This window comes from Corvus brachyrhynchos, unplaced genomic scaffold (assembly GCF_000691975.1).
Source record: "Corvus brachyrhynchos isolate BGI_N302 unplaced genomic scaffold, ASM69197v1 scaffold216, whole genome shotgun sequence".
Lineage (NCBI taxonomy): Eukaryota > Metazoa > Chordata > Aves > Passeriformes > Corvidae > Corvus > Corvus brachyrhynchos.
The window spans coordinates 709,785-730,238 of record NW_008238443.1 but is presented as its reverse complement, the minus strand read 5'-3'; the positions used below and the strand labels follow the sequence as shown (position 1 = coordinate 730,238).

The window sequence follows — 20,454 nt, the reverse complement described above, 5'->3', positions numbered from 1 at the left end:
GTGTGACATCACAGAGTGGGCTGTGACCTCGGGTTAGACCTGGCAACCTCAATAAACTGTACCCTTATAGATAATCGACCGCAACGTATCCCCACCGGGATCAAAGGACCTATAGTTATAAACGGGAAAGCGGTTAGAGCACTTTTAATCGGATTCCTGTTGTTCACTCATATTGAGCGTCTGGGTTTCCCCTCTATCACGACAGTGAAGGACTTATTCTGGCCAGCTTTTGTCATCACCTATCCCTAATTAATAATCTGCTGCTTGTTAAAACAGGCTTTCTTCTACGTACTGGCAGGAAAAATTATGTCATTTTTTAGATATTTGGGAGGCACTAGAGAATACAGTGATGCATAGGCATTCCTCTGGAATTAAAATATCTACTCAGAGGATTGTAACAGAACTACAAGCTTTCTCTGAAGTAATAAATTAATAGTAACCACAGTACTTATTAAGCCTACCCTTTATATTGTGAACTAACAAATGTTGCAGAAAATTTTTGCGTCCTCAAGTATATGAAGAACTTATGACGTGGCTTCTCAGCTTTCCTGCGCTGCTACTGTGCTCCTATGCTTCTATTACACTCAGATTTACAGAACTAGTCTATTTTCAACAGATTCAGTCTAGCAGCCACAAATAACCATGAAAAACAATAAAATAAGCAATAAAGAAATTAGAAGGGGGAACAGATGGCAGTCATGGCACTGTCCTGTACTACATTTAATCCCCATGGATATGAAGTCCTTGTGCTTAAAATATACATACATTCTCAATGCTTCAAGGTAAAAATTAGAGTGATTTGTTAGCAATGTCTGTAAGTTCCACAGGAGGTCAGCATCAGGTTTCACACTTGACACGGTTTTTATATTCTATATAATCCCCAATCTGAAATTTTACAGTTGAGATGCACTTTGTGTGTATTCAGCTTCTTTACATTACTGTGCAGTGGCATTTCTGAGAGTGGATATAGTTCCTGTAATCAGCAAGCTGCTTCAGGTACAAGTTTGAAGGCCATCGGTGCATCTCTACAAAATTGCGCTCTTCCACTAGACAAAGAAATAAAGGAATTAAATGTATAGACATAGAGCACACATGCACAGCCTGTAAAAAGTCTTTTAAAATAGATTAAAAAACATTAAGGCTATAAATAAAACTGAAAAGATAAAGATGAGTGCTGCCCATTTTGCTTCAGCTCTGCTGTGGAGCAGATGTAAGAGCTATCACACAATATTTCCTTGTTATTAAGTAACAGTTATTAGTAATAAACAAGTTGGGCTTTTTTAGTGAATACAATACTCATTAAGGAGAGCAGAGAGATATTCCTAAAGATGAACATTCTTTATCCCTAGAGGATAGCCAGGTGTGCTATGCAAGGATTTTTCTATGCTGCAGCACTCTAAAGCAGGGTATGTCAATTCCTGTGCCAGTAGTTTGTCTCAAGATCAGTACAAAAAGCAAGATGAGGACTGCAACTAAGAATTCAGCAAGATGTTAATCTCCTATTGCATGTGGTTTTTTTTATCACTGGCAAAGTTATATAACAGTGTCTTTTAACCATATTATTTAGATTAATCTCTTCTGCTTTTGCAGAAAGGTGCGTTTTCATCCCCTTAACCCCAGATATTCCAGAGCCAGCCTGCAGCCATGGTTCCTGGTTGAGAGGCTTGGACCAAGGCACAGCAGAGAGGCCCACAGCCTGGGGAGCCTGAGGGCAGGCAAACTGCACTCATACTGGGCGCAAATCAGGGCTTCATTCTTCAGTGGAGTAGCCTGCTAATCAAATCTGATTTCCTCTGTGGCAGGGTAACCCACCTAGCTGATCAAGGGAAGCCAGTTGATGTAATGTTTTTGGATTTCAGTAAAGATTTTGATACTGTCTCTCACAGGATCCTTCTAGACAAAATATCCAGCCTGCAGCTGGATAAACATGTTATGTGAGCTACTGGGTCACGGCTTGTGCACGAAGAGTTACAGTAACTGTGGTGACATCAGACTGGTGACCTGTCACTAGTGGGGTTCCAAAGGCCTCCGTCCTTGGCCCTGTGCTCTTCGACATCTTCATAAAAGACCTGGATGGAGGACTGGAAGGGACACTGAGCAAGTTTACAAATGATACAAATCTGGGAGGAGCTGCTGACTCCCACAAAGGCAGGGAGGCCCTGCAGGGAGGCCTCAATGAATTTGAAGACTGGGTGATCACCAGCCATAGGAAGTTCAAACAGGTAAAAAGTGCTGGACTCTGCATGTGGGATGAAGTGATCCTGGATATATGGACAGACTGAGGAACGAGATGTCAGAGAGCAGTGCCCTGGAAAGGGATCTGGGGGTCCTGGTTGGTGGCAAGTTGAGTATGAGTCAGCAGTACTCTGGCAGCCAGCAGGGACATTCGTGTTCTGGGGACATCAGGCCCGGCATCACCAGCCAGGCCAGGGAGGCGATTGTCCTGCTCTGCTCTCCACTGGGGTGGCCCCACCTCAAGTGCTGGGGCAGTTTGGGACACTACAGTATAAGAGTTATGTTAAACTATCAGAGAGTGTCAAAAGGAGGGCCTTGAGGTAAAGCCATGTGAGGAGTGGCAGAGGGCACTTGGTCTGTTCAGCCTGGAGGAGACTGAGGGGAGACCTCATTGGGGCCTGCAACTTCCTCGTGAGGGTAAGAAGAGGGGCAGAGGGGAAGAAGAGGGGCAGACACTTATCTCTTTTCTGTGGTGACCAGTGACAGGACCAAAGGCAATGGCCTGAAGTTATGTCAGGGGAGGTTTAGAATGGATCAGAAAAAAGTCCTTCCAGTGTATGTTTGGGCACTGGAACAGGCTCCCCAGGGTAGTGGTCACATCACCAGCCTGATAGTTCATGGAGCTTTTGGACAATACTCTCCAGGTGTGACTCTTGGGGATGGTGCTGTGCAGGGCCAGGAGTTGCACTCAGTGATCCCTGTGTGTTCTTCCAACTCGGCTGATTCTGTGATTCTGTGAAGGTCTCAGGTCTTGGAAAGCCCTTGGAGAGTGACTGCCTGCTGCTGTATTTCTGTCCTGAACCTCGAGGTGATGAGGTGTCAATGGGTCAAAGAGAGGTATCCGGGTCAAAGAGATGCACCCCTCATCAGGGTAAAGAAAAATCACACAGGCAATGAGCAACACTTTCTAGTTACATATCAGGAAGCAAATACAAATGCTTGGAAAAATAAGTATCAATTTCCTGGAAGAAGCTGGATTTGTTTACTTGAATGGACCACAGTTTTTTCATTTTATGAGATCTGCTGGAGAGTACTATAAGAATGCTATTTTCTTCAAGGAAAACCCCAGCACTAATGAAGAAGTACCAAAAATGACCCATTGCCTTTGATTTAAATTATCAAGATAACATGAAGGGGTTGACATGCAATGGCCAAAGTGTTCCAGCAAATTCAGGCATGGGTGGGAACCTGGCCATCGGAGTAGGAACAAAAAAAATGGTGGTGCTGTGCTGGCTGGATCATGTTGTGTGCTGATCCCACAGTAGCGTGGTGAAACATCCTGCTGGAATATCCTAAAGAAACCCTAATCATTGTCTCATGCAAAAATGATATTGTCCAGAACATCACTTCTAATCTCAGCAAAACAGAAAAATATTTGTTTCTTCAAAATGAACAGAAAAATACCTGAAAGATCTTGAAATTCAGGCTTTTGACTGAAGATGAGGTAGTTAGTGGCAATAAAATGAAGAAGCCAAGTTGAAAGGCAATCAGAATTGTGAAACTGTGAAAAGAAAGGAAACACAAAAAACTATGTAATGCTATAATGTCTAAAACACAACCACATCTCATGTATCAAAATATTCAGGTTTCCACTGCCAATACCGCAGTTTACTAAATAAAGTTTTGATTGTGGAAGATAATGAAGGAAAAGTCATTTAATGGAAACAGGTGTAATACGTAAACGTGTGAATTTACAAATATGTAAACAGATAAACACCAAAGAGCAAATCACAAAATTCCCTCTCCTAGAGGTAGGAAAAACCCCTGAGCAATCATGAATCTTGGAAATTTAGTCATCTGCACAGAGGCAGAGCTTCACACAAATGGAGGGAAGGAAGGTGGATGTTGGTTTTGTGGTCTCCTCTTTCTGCAGAAAATCCTGTTTGATTAAGGCAATAGCCTGCAATCTAGTTTTTATTTTCCTCGTTTTCCAACCCTGCCTATATTGTATCTCTTTTTTTTCAGCCTCAAATCTTTTCTTTTCATACTTTTTATGCATTTCTCTCAATATTCTGTCCAGTTAGATCTCCTTTGTCACCTGCATACCGCATAATTTTCTTTTTTGACTAAAAGAGGAAGGAGTACATCTTCACTTGCCTAAAACACATCTTTTCTGGCATAAGCTATGGTTAAGATGACTTACTGCAGTGTATCCATGATAAAGGAAATTACACAGGTGAGGGTATGACTAGAGGGTCTGGAGCCCAAATCTTATGGGCAGAAGCTGAAGGAGGTAGGGTTTTTTATCCTGGTAAAAACAGAGGCTCTGGGGGACCTTATCACTCTCTACAACTCCCTGAAAGGAGGTTGTGCACAGATGGGGGTCATGCTCTATTCCCAGAAAACAAGTGACAGAACAAGAGGAAATGGTCCCAGGTTGTGCCAGGGAGGCTTAGGTTGAATAGTAGGAAAAATTTCTTCATGGCAAGGGTTGTCAAGCTCTGGAGCAGGCTGCCCTGGGGACAGTGGTAGAGTCAATTCTGTGTTTCTGTGACTGCACATTCTGCAACTAAAGGCTGAAGGACTTCTTCTGGCCAGCCTGGTATCACCAGTTATCCCTAATAAACAGATTGTATACCAGCATATTTCCTTGGGAACACAAATTGCTGTTAACATCTTAAAAATCTTAAAAATCAAACAACTTACTAAAGTCAACATATATATTCTCATTTGAAATATATAACACATACCTTAGCTTTTTTGAGCAAGCTAACAATACTGAGGCTTGTGGAAGCCAGTTCCCTGCTAGGCATGCTCTGAAGCTGCGTGATGATGTAAAGTTCACAAATATGCTGGAGTCTCATTACTTGGTACATCTCTGCACAGATCAGCAGAGACATCGCTTGGAGAATACTGGCTAAAAATCAAGAAGACATAAGTTACACGTTTTTTACCTTTTTGATAAGATGATCAAAGCTACTTTTCACCAAGTTATCTTTTAAATACCTAAGAACAAACATAAAATCAGACACCTGTGATGACCTTGTTTTATTTTTCATTATTATAAATTTATGCTTGCTGTATCACCTTATTTTTCCAGATAAGTTATTCAATTAAGAAAAAAAAAAAAGAGTTTAGAACTTTTTGGCAGGTAGGTGTAAAGAATTACTGTCAATATCCCAGAACTTGAAGATGATGAGTCAAGTGTTGTTGATCTATTTAGAGTAAGTGGTTATTAATAAGAGGATTTATCTTTCTGAGTTCTCTTTCAAAAAAGCACTTTTATGATACAATAAAATATAGCCAAAAGGCCAAAGACAAAAAAGAGCAACCTTTTTTTTTTTTTTTTTAAATATAGCATGGTGGTTGCTTATTTAAATTGATAAGCAAGGAAATGTTAGATGGAGTGGAAGGAGAAACATGGAAAATATAAGAATAAGGTAAAATAATTATTTCAAAAGAAAACAAAAGCAAAAAACCATATCACAGCATCATTCATTATATCAAGGAAAAACTAGCCGCATTAAAATCATGTTTTACATGTAGTATGCAGATTTTCTTCCCATAAAAAAAGATAAAGGTCGAGACACAAAGAATATTTTAGCTCAATTTTTCTTTCCAAACACTCCAGTTGACATTTTTTTTCTGGGTTTACATACATGTAAGACAACCATGTGTAAAAATAAGATAATCTTGCAATTTAACCTTGTTTATATTAAACTTAGCTATATATGTGTTAAAGAAATTACAACTTTTAAATCAAACACAGAATCAAGATTAGAAAACAACATTAATGTAGTGTAAAAATAAAATCCCAAATATTATAATGGATCAGAAATGAAATTGCAACTTCTTTGCATCGTATTATGTAAGCACAAAGCAAATACATAATTTTATTAGCAGTATTTCTTCTGCCTCTAGCTGATTTTACTTGAATAGGGCGGATTTCTTTTTTTATTGCACAATACGAAAAAATATGAGACATTGCATATTCAAATATTGGCACTTTTCAATTAAATAAATGCTGCTACAATACTCTCTGTCAATGAGTACTTTGGAAAAATGAGTCACAGATAAAGAACTGTATTTTACAGTTTTCTTACCTGGGAAGCAGGAGTCAGTGTAAAGGTACTCCAGGAAGGAGAGGAAAGTGTCTTTGGAAACCCCGTACACAGGAACCAGAACGCTATTTGCTTCTAGATAATTACCATTAAACATAGCTGCCATAACCTCACAGCGGGCCACCAGAACTGCCCTGTGGGCTGGTACAGTTGCACCTTCAGGATGCAAGATTAAAATAAATATACAGTGACGTTACATAACACAGATCTTGTTCATTTTAAAGCTCGTGTCTTCTTAGAAGGTCTTCACTCCAGTGAACATGACTAAAGTGTTGAAAGTTGACAGTAACTAACAGCACACTCACTGCATGCTAATTAAGATGAATAATGAATAGTAAAATAAAGCAAAAAACAGCAAACAAAAATTAATTAAACCAAAATGAAATAGACTAAACCAATACAATAAATCTGTTCACATTAACTGAACCTCCAGTCCATTGCATAAATATTTAGTGCTATGAATTCTTTTGCAAATGGTTAATGATGGAACTTGATGATCTTAGGGGTCTTTTCCAACCGGAATGATTCTATGATGGGTCATTTGTGTTCACCAGCAACCCTACTGGTAATTAATATTTGTACCAGAATAACCACACAAAGCAGAGAAAGGCAAATTGTTCCAGATGAAATTCCATTAAGTCCAGTAAGTAGGTATAAATTTAACTGGATTAAATATTGTGCCTAAGTGAACTTCCCGAATGGTTGTCTTATGAAAAAACCACTGATGATTTTTTCTATAAATTTATTAATTTTGTAGTATTTGCAAGTGAGTCCTTTGCTTTACTACAGCATTTGGAAGACCTGGAGAGGCCAACAGCCCAGGGTGGTAGAGGCCTTTCAGGCTGCAGAGTCCAGCTGGACTGAGCAGTCCATTTCCACGTGCAAGGAAGTGTCAAGCAAGTGCCAGTCAGGACAGCAACCAAAACCAAAATGAGCATTTAGAGTTGGATGTAAATGTTTTTATCAAAATTATAATAAACAGATCAACTGACATGCAAGATAAATATACTGTATATACTTACAAAGAAGTTGCTGTTTTAATTATGTCTTTAACCACAACACTGGCACCTGAGTAATTCTTTTAAGCCTTCTGGCATTTTTGTCTTTTGTTGTATTTCTACTCCCCTGTGCTTCTACTTCCAAAATGTCTAAGCTGCATACAAAAAAAAAAAAATATATATATATACACATATATGTGTGTGTATGTCTATATGGAAAGAACACTTGTCAATAGTTTTATGTATTGTAAATATGTAGTATTTACAAATTTCTGTAGTTTGTCTGTAGTAACATGATGCTGCTCTGATGTAAAATACACATGCAGTTCTGTATGTGCTTGTGAATGGACATTCATCTACTAATTAAGAAGCTCAGTCACGTTCTGTGTCTTTACACAGATATAATGGGCTCCCACTTTTCCTGACTCCCCTACTTCTGTAAGTTAGAAAGCTCAAAGCAATGCTAAGTATCCAAGGAATTTCTCAAAAATGTACAAATTTGTTTGTCTAGTTAAGACTAAGGCCTTCAATTTCTCTTAGTAGTTATTTAATACATTTTTTGTGATTGATGAATTAGAGAAAAACATTTGGAAGATGTATCAAGCATTAAGAAAAACAATTCATATTTTATTAATGGATCAGCATGCTTTTTTAAAATTCTTGTCAACCCATTCAGGGATTTGGGTTTTCTTTCTGTGAAATATATAGTGTTGTTCTGGTTTCATCAACTTCCCACAAAGCCTTTTGAAGGAGTGGGATACTGAGGTGAATTGTTCACGTCATTGAGCTCAACATCAGTATTTCCCTCTCCTTTTCAAAGATATTTTTGTGGAATTTTTTTCCATGTATTAAAGAGACCATCTAGAAGGAGTCTGCTTGCCCTTGTGTGCTTATGCTTGAGGAGTTAATGCTTCATATTTGGCCCTGAGATTTACATCTGAAAATAATTAAACAACTGTCTAATTCTAGCAGGCCATTTCTACATGAAGGGTGAGGATGGACAGAGAATAGTGTTAACTTTTAAAAACCATCTCATTCTTATTCTTACAAAAGCATGCAACATGTTTCTCCCACTGCATATTTTATCGTAAGGATGAGCGCATTTAATTTCCAGACAAAAATTTCAATCCTGACACTGCAGCACATCAGGCAGTAAAATGTGCTGAATGTCAGTGGCATCAGATTTGCAGGTCACCAAACCCTGGTAGCAAGGACAGTGAATCCAGTCCCTGTCAGCTTCTGGGGGAACAAGAAGGGTGCTTCCACAGCCAGCACCAGCCTGAGACGGAGAGAGGGATGTTGGGCAGGAGTCAATAACCACCATCTCTGATCTTTTCACTGAGGGTGACAAGCACAGAGGTGGAGCCCATGCCTCTCCAAGGTGTGATGTTGGGCAGAGCCCTTGAGTATGTTCTAGTGCTTGTGCAGCTGGGAACTGGAGTGAGATTAAAAAATAAAATAAAATAAAATAAAATAAAATAAAATAAAATAAAATAAAATAAAATAAAACAAAGTAAAACAAAATGAAAGAATGCAAAACAAAATGGAGTAAACCAAAACAGAATAAAATAGAATAAAAAATAATGTCAATCAGGATGGCACAGTCTACCATGACAGGCAGAGGGAATTCCTATAGGCTCAGCCCAGGCAAACCATGCTGGAAGTGGACAGTGCTACAGAGCATCCACAGGGAAAGCTTTCCCTGCTTTCCAGAGTGACAGCAAAGCATTCACATTTCTTTAGCTTTGATTCCATAGAACATGATCACCTCTATGCCCCACACTCCTGAAGAGGGGAAAAAGGACAAAGGCTGGAGGCAAAGGGAGCAGAGGCATCTTACCTTGTATTTTGAAGATGACATCAGCCAGGACAGGTGTGTTAAAGAACAGCCTGAGAGATGTATTATAGAGCCGTTTTATCTCATGTGACCTGCACTCCTTTACAGTGTTTAGCTGAAAAATAAATTGGTAATAAAGAGCTGTCGTGTGGCAGCCCACAGAACTAAATATTATGGAACATCATTTATATGGGAAAATAAACGACAGCCTCTCACATGTGCATTCCTCTGCAATCACCTTTTATCTTTTAATTTCCTATTCCCTACAGTGCAGCAGCTCTGAGGGGTCTCTTTTTTCCCCACAGTCACACCTCAGCTCTTGCCTTTTTTGGCCTTTGACTAAACTCCCCCATCCAGCCCGACCAGACAGGTTGGGCTTCATTGGAGTTTTCTGGAGTCCACACTTCTTCATACATTCCCTGTTGAGACCCAACACTGCAGCAAAATGAGTTTTGAGGTCTCTGGAGGTAGCAGGGGACGCACATCCGCCCCCCAGGACGATGCTCTCTACAGATGCAAGGCAGGTGAGAGTTCTGTGTTTCTTTATATTGCCCTGGAATTTCCTCCACAGAGGCAGGGGGAGCTCACAGGCTGGAGCACAGACTCCTCTTACAGTAACCTGGTGGTGTCAAGACCCTCCAAAGCCCTATACTCCCAGCTAGTTTTCTGTTTTGGTTTTCTTACTTTAAAAATGTAATCCAAAGCTGCCAAAAGGAACAACATTAAAATCATATTGCTAGATTGTGACAAGTGAAATTTAGATGAATTTATGATTAAAATCTTAAATTTATCAATTTTTAGTTTTACTAAGAAAAATCACAATTCCTTTTTTCGGCCTCCAAAGAAAAATGAAATAAGAGTACCCTGAAGGCATTAAAAAAAAAAAAAAAAGTGACAACAGTGCAGGCTCAGTATCTCAAAAGTCTCCAGACTCTCCAAGTCCAAACCTATAAATGTTTTAGCTGTGGGCACTAAGGGCTGGTAAGCCTAAGACAGAGCAGTCAGAAGCTGAAAACAGCTCAGTAACTTTTTGATCCTTATATTGTGTTATTCCAAGAGAATCTGAGAGGTTTTCCCATCTAAACAGACAGAAATCATTAGAGCAAGTTCTATAATATTAGGGAAAGTATAAGCTCCACAAGCAAATGTCTATAAAAACTAATTCTATATTAAAACTAATTCTACATTGTAACTTTTTATTAACTTAATAATATGATATGTTACATTTTTCTGTGAGGTCTTCTACTGAATGAACTATACTGAGTTATAGACGGCTTTCCATATCACAACATTTATGTGAGAAACTACCCTTCTGGATCTACTGCAGAATCCCAACTTTTGGCATATGTTCAGGAGCAAATCTTCCCTAGGCAGCCTCTATTACATGGGAATTAGCAACCCATAATCATACTGCCAGAAAGCTGTGAATACAACTAATCCTTTTAGAATACGTACTTGTGTGATTTTTACCAATTATGTTAATTCTGCATGTTACATCAGGATAACTGTGTACGTTTCTTCAAACAAGCCACTGAAAACATGAAAAGCACAAGCTGTGTAAGCCAAAATGACTTTAAAACAAAGACTGACAAGAGACCGTTGCCTACAAAACAATTTCTTGAGAGCTTAAGTAACTAACGGTGACCCCAAGGGAGTCAGATGTACCTTCCCTGGAGTTTTCAGGATACATTTAACTTTCTCAAGCACATGCTCTGTTTTTTCTGGATCCTTCAATTTCTTTTTTATGTCCTCTTCTAATCGTTCCCACTGAAAAGCACCTGTCACAGGAGCAGGGAGAAATGGATTATACATCAACAAAGCATGGGCCTCAGCAGGCAGAGAAAAGGTGATATCAATGCCAAACACATCCTGCAGAAATGGTAGATTTTTGTACATAAATCAGCCAGATCCTTGCTTTTAGCAGGGGAAAGATGCAGTTTTGCACATTAAAACTTCCATGGTACTTTTTATAGTGCAACCATGTACCAACAGACTAGAGCGTCTCCCTTGCTTTCAAACTCAGTTTCTGAATTCCTCCCAGTTCAGTCACTACATATTGCAGGTAGAGATTCAGAAAAAAGTAATCCTCAGTGTTTCAATATTTGTGGAAGTTCTTTAGTTTCTGCCCCTGCTGCTGGCTGCATTGTTCTCTGGGTGACTGAACCACAAAAACTTCATGCGCAGTTACATTCTGAGTCCTCATAGCTAAAATCAGCACAAAGTTTGCAGTAGAATTTCTGTTATTCTTGTTTTCACAGTCAAAGCCATGATACTCACTGAGGTGTCTCAATAACTTTCTTGGGAAAATGAAGAGAGTTAAAACAAAGATAGTTTATCTTCATGCATTTTACTGGAGTAAGTCTCAAAAGCACCATGGGGCTTTGTGGTAACTTTCAGTTCTAACCCAGGACAAGAACACAGAAATAGATAAAGCTCAGTGCCAAGACCAACTTAGCACAGCCCTGAAGATGCTCTGCTGTCGAGAGGCTAAATCAGCACCTACAGCACACAGCATCCTCAGCTCAGTCAGCTCCCAGCTATACCACACTGGTTTATAACTTCATGGGCATCATGTCACAGTCCTGGAAACCTGAAAACTCATTATTTGTTCTTTTCTCAGCCCATACCTCACATGCCTTCAAAAGACATGATCACCTCTCAGAGGCACCAAAAGGCACAAGGACTTTTGCCAATGCCCCTCATGCTGGGACCTGTGACCTAAAGCAGAGCTCTGCCTGCAACTGCACAGTTTCACAGCTCCTTGGTTGACATAAAGGAAAGTGAAAAAGCGAAATTAGTGCATACAAGGCAGCAGACACAAGTTGTAGATGGTAACAGATGAAGATGTTTACAAGGATGTTTAGACTCGAAGAAAGGAGGCTCAGGGGTGACCATGTCACTCTCTTCAACTGCCTGGAAGGAGGTTGTGGTTGGGGTCAGTCTCTTCTCCCAGGTAATAAGTGACAGAACAAGAGGAAACAGCCTCAAGTTGCACCAGAGGAGGTTTAGATTCAATATCAGGAAAACGTCTTCACCTAAAGGGTTGCCAAGCACTGGAACAAAGTGCCAAAGGAAGTGGTGGGGTGACCATCCCTGGAGGCACTTCAAAGATGTGACACCTGGGGACATGGTTTAAGTGATGGGCTTGGCAGTGATGGGTTAGTGATTGGACTTGATAATCCCAAGGTCTTTTCCAACCCAAATTATTCTATTAATTAAAAATACTGTATTTATCCATCACCTGCTGAAATTCCAGTTTTAATCCCCTATCTATGTCTCCAATAAATGAGACCAAAAAAAATCCATTCACCGTGAAAAACTTCTGCATCTGTTCTTAATGTTTGTCACTGTTTTGGAAAGAATTGAAAGGGATGCCTTTGATGAGCAGACTCCAACTGAAAGCTGAAAGATTCTCTGACAAGTTGAAAAATAATTTTAAAGAACAAACAGGTATTTCTACTTCCAGTAAAAAACCCCAACTTTTTCAGCTGAGGGTTTCTAAGCAACATCTGAAAAGTGAAAAAAATATCAGTGCCATTTTAATAGCTGGCATTACGTAGGTGAGGTCACAGTCTGTACAAACTGGTAACAAAACTCATGCAACATGTTGGAAGTCCCCAGACTCCCACCATTTACCACTGTTTTCTCTTCAGCAGCACCATACCCAGAAGAAAAATTACTTGGGTTTTCTTAAGTAACTCTGCACTCTTGCTCTTGTGTTTAGAACCTACAACATTTTAAGAGCCTAGGATCTGAAAATGACTCGAACTCCAAATTTTTTTTGGCAAAATTTTGAATGTTATTGATGTTAGCTTATGGACTAATTTAATTTAGGCCCATTAAGTCTGGAATGACAACTAATTTAATCTTTGTTAAATCTAGGTGATGGTTTTTTTCCATTGTCCATAATAGTCACAAAGGCTAAAATACGTGTGGCAACATGGTGAAACATCATCTCGCGACAGCAAACCCATGTTCCTTAGGGTAATGCACATACTCCTTCATGAGAGGATAGGAAATGGGTAGCCAGACCTGTTCCCAGTAGGTACCTGAATAAATGAAGTGGAGGATGTCTGGGAGACAAGAGCAGAAGACAGAATCCTTCACCACCACCCTGACTGGTGGGACACAGGGTGGGACACCACGGGGGGATGAGGGGAAGGGATCCCCTGCCTCCACCGCAAAGAGACTCTGTGCCAGCTGCATGATGGAGGCATCGTGGGCGTCAGATGGGCTCTTCACCCCAAACAGCAGCATGAAGAGCTGGCTGACGGAGCAGAGGATGATCTTGTGAGCCTCCACTGCCCTGCTGAGGTCCTCGGGGTAGAAGGCCACATCTGCGCACTGGCAGCAGCAGAGCAGGTTGTGCAGGTCTGCGTTGTAGTGCGAGGCTTCACCCTTCAGGATCGGCATTTTTTCTGCAAAAGAAGTCAGGCTGTAAAACTTAGGCAAGTGTTAATCATAGGACAACTGACCTTATCAAACAAAGGGCAATTTTTAAAAGAAGTATTCAATGAGAAAATTTCTTATATGCAGTTCGACTATCTTCAGTAAAATACTCTAAAAATGGAAATACTTGGTACAGTAAATAAGTTAAGAAATACTTAATTTCACAGTAAGTGCCTGTCCTTCCATGAACCTTCTATAGACAGTTACACTATAAAGAAATGTTGACTGTGTATCCCAAATCTAAGAGGTCTGAGCAAATTTCTAGAACACACAAGAAGAGACAATTACAAATTTAGAGATAACTACTTGTCAGTAATTATTTCACAGAATAAATGCATCATATGGTCAGAAATCACATAAAAGTGCATACTTCTCTCCCTTGCTGATGCTGTAGAATAGTAATTCATGCACTAACAGCTTTCTTTTGTAATCAGTCCACAAGCCTTTTATTTAATGACTTTATTAATTCATGTTTTCGCTATTCATTAAGTCCACCAGAAAACCGCTATTAGTTATATCTAAAATTAACTAGAAATCCATTGCAATGTTACATATTGCCATACAATTCTCCTCAAGTTAATTAAACCATCACTAAAAGATGATGCAACATACTCAGAATAACTGACAATAGATAGCACAGCTCACAGGAACAATTGTTAGTAAAAACTGCAATAAAAAATATTAATTGTGCATAGAAAGTGACACACATAAGGAATGATACTAGAGACCAGACATGAGTGAGCACCTGGCTGTTCAAGCAGAGGTGGTTGGACTCGATGGCACTTCTGTGTCTTTTTCCTTTTCTTCATTTTTTCAGATGACTTCTGATTCAAACTTTGGATCATAAAATATTCCAACTAAGACAAGAAATACATTTTTTTAAAAACCCTTGTTGTTTAATAACAACCTAGATGTCAAATTAAGGAGTATAACAGGTTCTGTATTCAGCGCTAAAGCTACTGACACTATTACGAATCATCCAGGAGAGTCCCAACACTCCTTAGCAGAAGCTACCATATTTAGATGGAATTAGTACCATTTAAAACATGATTTATTCAAATGATTGTAGCTAATTTTTGGGTATTTCATCTTCCTAGAAATGACAGACACAAAGATATTCAATTTAACAACCTCTTTAGATGCTGACTGTATCTTGTGAAGTGGCCTCGTTCAGTTGGGTGTTAAGATAAAAGGACAGAAATACAAGTGGAAAACTGCAGTGTGTCGTATGGCTTTCCTAAACCTTCCTAGTTAAAACCAGAGCAACTTAGGTACTGCTAATTCAGATAGCATCACAGGATCATAGAATCCTAGAATGGCTTGGAAAGGACCTTGAAGACAATCGAGTTCCAATCCCCCTGCCCTGGGCAGAGACACCTTCCACTAGACCAGGTTGCTCCAAGCCCTGTCCAACCCAGCCAAGAACACTTTCAAGGATGGGGCACTCACAGCTTCCCTGACCATTCTGTTCCTGTGTCTGACCACCCTCACAGTGAAGAACTTCTTTCTAACTTGAATCTTGCATCAGTGGGAACTTGCACTCAGTGGAAGGGCCCACGGTATGCCTCCGCTGGTTCTCTAAAGCCCTCACATCAATCATGCACTCCCTCTGTGTTCTACCTGCTTCCAAACCAGCAGATTCTCACTCACCACTCCTCCAAAGTATTTCTGGATGTAGAAGTCATTAAGAGTGTGCAGTTCAAGGTAAGTGGCTCCAAGTTCCTTTGCAAGCTGAACTCCCTCAGAGGTCATGACACAGCTTCTCCTGTCTGAAGTGCACAGGGGACAGGTGCAAGGCACTCCTGGGGTAAAAAGTAATAAAAAAAACCATTTTGGCCAAATAATGCAGAATTTTTTGATTCCTAAATAACTGTAAAGTTATTTTAGAAGAGAACAAAGAGGGAAATGAAAACAGTAATTTTATAGTAAGAAATCTGTAATTACAGAAAAAAACCCCAACTTCTTATTAATCAGTTCAAAATACTAGTCACTCTACAAACCTCAATACACATTACACTAGCATTACTTTACTGGTTTTGTTAAGGTGGAAAAGCCCAGCCAGACTTCCAGAAGCCAGGTTTGGCTTTGGCTCATTACATTTGCATGCCCAGGTCTTGTACTAGCCTTCAGGTGTTATCATTCATGAATGACACCCTTAAACCTGTTGAATTATTGTGGCCTGTCCATGCAGGAAGCACACACAGAAATGGAAAAGGAAAATTTCCACTCCAGACCAACCTTTGATGGGTATGTACATACTGCAGGATCTGATTTAATTACACATATTTTACATACATTTTTTAAAAAACAAATTAGGAACTTTTAATATTATGCCAGTTAAATGTTAAAAGTCTTTTAGCCACACTGGGTCAGCTTTGCTCAATGACAGTAAGAACCTGCCAGCCATGGATGTGCTTTCAAACGTGCTGTGCATGCTCCATGTTAATGTCCTCTGCCTAGACCTATGGATAACATGTACTAAAAGAGCTTTTTCTTTTTTTTTCTGATCATTTGTTTTGGCAGCGCCATTTACCACTACAGAGGATTAAGATCTTAGTAATCTGTATGAGCAAACTGCTGTGTTCACAAATACCTCCTAGAAACAAAAGGGTTCTGTGTGTGCACAGCAGTTTGCTCTGACAGGTCCCAGGGCAAACCCAGAGATCCAGCCTGATGTCTCCCATGACCACATTATTTAAAGAGGAAGACAGAAAAAACTAAGTGGAAAAGAAAAAAAAAAAAAACCACTAGAGGAGTCATTCAGTTTGGTGATATCCTGTGCTTAAATACTAAGTGTAAGAAAAGGGTTGGGAAGACAAACAATTTACCAAGATCTTGCCTTTAGAATGGGAGATTTATTACTCCTGTATAAATGAGAGCATAAAAGCTTTTGGTTGTGATCAGTGAATTATTAAATGGAAGAAAATAAATATTTAACTGTTATGGAGATCTTTAACTGTCCTTTATCAGTCACTGAGCTAGAAGATTTATAAGTTGACCCTGGCAAAACTGAGCATTCCATCCACAGAGGATATACTCATATGGATGAATATTTCTATGTACATTATAAAATAAATGTTTACATCTACACTCTTCGCGTCCCTTACTCATTAAAAGGAGGGATGCTCAGAAGCACTTGTTTTAGTCAAGTGTCATAAAGTAAAAGACAAGCCAGGCTTGTGTTTTTCATTCATTACTTTAGGAAAAAAATCCCAGAGAATTTCAAGGCTTTTCCCACCCATTCTCCAGTGTTTGCAGACTGCTGGATAGAATTTTGATCTTGTACACTAGACATATTTTATACCCAAATATATGTTGCTTAATCCAAATTACTGGATTTAATCGCCATGTGTGATGGCTCCACAAGAAAGTCGTCGCAGAGGTCAAAGAAGGATAGGTTGCCTTTCATCACTGGGGTTAATTAAGCACAATGTTCTAGCCAATACATCAGTCTACAGAGCCAAAATACATGTGTGTATTACTGTCATCCTGACAGACTAATTGTTTCTGTTAACAACTTGGAAAAACAACCAACTTCTACTGAAATTACACTGTACCCAAATTCCAAATGAGATTTTATCTGTCGTTACAGGAGGCTGGATACATACCATTTTTTCTTGCACCAATAGCAGAAATTATTACTGGAACTGAGCAGTGGTTTAATGCTTTTTTTACCATTGGGACATAGCTGTCCTTTAGTTCTTGAAATGAAGTCTTGTCATTGACAGAGTATTTAATCACAATAATATCAGCTCCTCCAATGAGCCTGCAGGACGTGTACCAGTCACTGTCAAATATATCCTAATAAGAAAAAAACACTGATCAAGAATTTACTGTCTATAAAGAAAAAGACTAAATATTCAATATTCTTAATGCAAAACTTTACATAAGTGTTTTTGGCTGATTAGATCTTATCTGAAGACATGCAACAATGAGCAGAATTCATGCTTTGCAATTTCCTTGTGTGGAGAGCAAGTTGTTTGTTAGAATAAATCACAAATATTTTCCATGATTTCAGGAATTCTGCAAGAAGAACTGAAAATATAGTTTATCTGGGTATATTTCTTTTAGGAAGAAACTTTGCTGGTTTAAATACTTAACTTTAAAACTGTTTCATTTAGGAAATAAAAGCACCTTCAGTGGTAGAGGTTTTCAGCTATTCATACAAAAACATTATTAATCACACCATTTTAGGGAAAAGGTTACACAGAACTATCCCATGTACCTGTGAACTGTGAAATACAAACTCAGTAATTCAGTGTGATTTTTATCTGCTTCACAAGAGCTTCCACATAGCTTTACCAGGTGTTAATGTCTTCAGGATAAGGACTTCAATCACATACCTGAACTTCTTTTTTCAATTTCACGTTCAATTTTTCATTGCTCATGCTGAGGACTTAACCTCTAAAATTGTTTGATACCCTGTCAATTTCCAACTGTGCTGTATCCACATGCAATATACGTTTATTACTTGTGTATTTGTCATGGAGCTGTGATTCCACAACTTCTGCTTCACCTGAAGATAGCTCATAAATACCTGGGATAGCCCTACCTTTGAATGTATGCTGAATTGAAAACTCTTGAGAGAAATCTGGAACTGGTCCAGAGAACCAAAAAACAATTCTGATAACCCAAAATACTATCACCTCTTAGAACCAAGATTTTTTTTTTTTCTATTTATAGATATTCAGGGGGCTTATGAGAAAGATGGGGACAAACTATTTGGCAGGGCCTATTGTGATAGGACAAGCAGAAATGGTTTTAAAGGAGGGTCGATTTAGGTTGAACTTAAGGAAGACATTTTTTACTTAGAGGATGGTGAGGCCCTGGCAGAGTTTGCCCCAAGAAGCTGTGGGTGCCCCATCCCTGGCAGTGTTCAAGGCCAAGCTGGATGAGGCTCTGAGCAATCTGGTCTACTGGAAGTAGTTCCTGCCCATGGGAGAGGGGTTGGAATGAGGGGACCTCTAAGGTTCCTTACAACCCAAACCAATCTGTGATTCTGTCATTCTACACAGCCCTGCATATCATGAGGCAAAACTAGAAGAACTTGGGATCTTGAAAAAGGAAATCAGCAGTAATGAAATAAAGATGATGTGAAAAACAGGAATAAGTGAGCACAGAAGAAGTAACAAAAGGGCACAACTCAAAGTTTGAGTTGGGGGGGATCAATGCAAATTTTGAAAAGCAAGTCACAAAAATAAAAGCATTATAAATGGGAGTCAAATACATAAAAGATTAGTAATATCAACAAGTGATGTGGCTTGCATTGTCAACTTAACTATTTTTGATCATTTCAAAAGGGTCATTGTTTGAAATACAATGAGGTTGCTGCAATGCTCTTAACTACAAGAAGTAGCATGACCTTGATGGACGTCAAAGTCAGCAAATATTTACCTGAACTGTTAGTGCACATAATTCCCAATTCAGGTCTTGACCTCACAAAAAAATAAATCAGGAAATAAATTGTAGTAGGCATTCCCACTGATCTCTGTAATAGAAGCTTTTGTTCTGCAATAAGTAAACCACAATTAACAATTTATCAGGAATAGCTCTTAGATAATTAACCATGTTGACAAGAGAGGAGGTCAAGTGCACTGCTCTTGATAGTTGTTTTTTTGAGACAACCAGCTAAAGACTATTATAATCCCAGGCTAAGGAGAGTCTCAACTAGCACTTAATACAATCATTTAGGCCCAGTTAATGGCATAACGTTCACACGTAAATGCACCTTTAGTACCTCTAGCAGTAAGACTACCAGCTACAGTGCTTTGAGACAGCTGTCTAGATGGACATTTGGAGAACATGGTCACACAAGCAGGCAAAAATTGAAAGTTTTCAAGGGACAGCTTTAGTATCTTTTAGCTGATGAAGACCTCAATGGAGAATTTTTAATAGAGTTGTATACATTTAACACAACAAAGGTTTAATGGAAAAATACAGTACAACCCAAAAATAACATAGAATATTTATCTGTTTTGTTCTGTTGGCAGACAGAAAGCACATCTGTTCCTTTGCAATTTCCTTCCAGCTGACACTCTTCAAGGTCAGCCCAGGTTTGTACCTGCCCATTGCTAAAAGATTGGAGACAATTGGTGGTATCATAAACAAAGTGCAGAGCACAGGTGGACAAATATGTGGTAACTGCTCAACTTTAAGCATGAGTAATAAAAAATGCTTATGGAAACTTCTTAAGGAATTTAATGTGTATTAATATCATATTTGTGTATAGTTTGTATATTGTTTTTGCCGTATGTTGTTTTTCACTCACTCAAGGGTACAACAGAGCTAAATCTAATGTGTTGGGAAAATCCTCCAAAAATATCTCTGACAATGGGTTATTTGCACATGCAGAGCATGTGGAGCCTCCTTTGTTATCGCTTTTAGAGAACCTTTATGCAAAAATGACAGACGGAATTTCTTCTGAATCTGAACATCAGTTCAGATTCAGGAACAACCTTAATTTCAGGTTCCATCCATGAAATTTGTGTAACAGCTACTCCTCATCATGCTTCTTGCTTTGTTTCCCAAGTCAGCCGTTGACAAAAGGAAAAAGTAACTGCACAGCTAAGTTTATTTTAATATGACCTTATTAATTATAATTATAATTATACTTCAGATGTTGTTCCACTCAGGAAAAGCTTCATCCTTCCTTGCATGCCTTCATTCTAAGTGTCTCATAACATATTCTTGCCATTAGTAAATTATACTTCTCAAGATTCAGTGTTGAAAATAAAGCTTTCAGAGGCATGGAAGATACAGTTTTCCTACAAAAATCACATGAACCCTCAAGACAACAATACTTGCTTTGTTAAAAATGGTTTATGAATGCCTTTTTGGAATGGCAATGAAATTCCTCACACAAGTGCCCTTGCAA

The 20,454-nt window shown here is 39.0% G+C and overlaps 1 protein-coding gene across 1 annotated transcript in view; it reads right to left on the bottom strand.

Moving 5' to 3' along the window:
- Positions 1-589: 589 nt before the first annotated feature.
- RHOBTB3 (Rho related BTB domain containing 3) overlaps positions 590-20,454 on the bottom strand; it is a 24,635-nt gene continuing 4,770 nt past the window's right edge. The window contains exons 3-12 of the mRNA XM_017736648.1: positions 17,189-17,381; positions 15,231-15,382; positions 14,326-14,437; positions 13,181-13,549; positions 10,797-10,909; positions 9,135-9,246; positions 6,279-6,452; positions 4,926-5,092; positions 3,640-3,736; positions 590-1,046 (exon numbers count right to left, since the gene is read on the bottom strand). Of these exons, the coding sequence (XP_017592137.1) occupies positions 931-1,046; positions 3,640-3,736; positions 4,926-5,092; positions 6,279-6,452; positions 9,135-9,246; positions 10,797-10,909; positions 13,181-13,549; positions 14,326-14,437; positions 15,231-15,382; positions 17,189-17,381 (1,605 nt within the window). The 3' untranslated portion in view covers positions 590-930. The remainder of the gene's footprint in view (positions 1,047-3,639; positions 3,737-4,925; positions 5,093-6,278; positions 6,453-9,134; positions 9,247-10,796; positions 10,910-13,180; positions 13,550-14,325; positions 14,438-15,230; positions 15,383-17,188; positions 17,382-20,454) is intronic.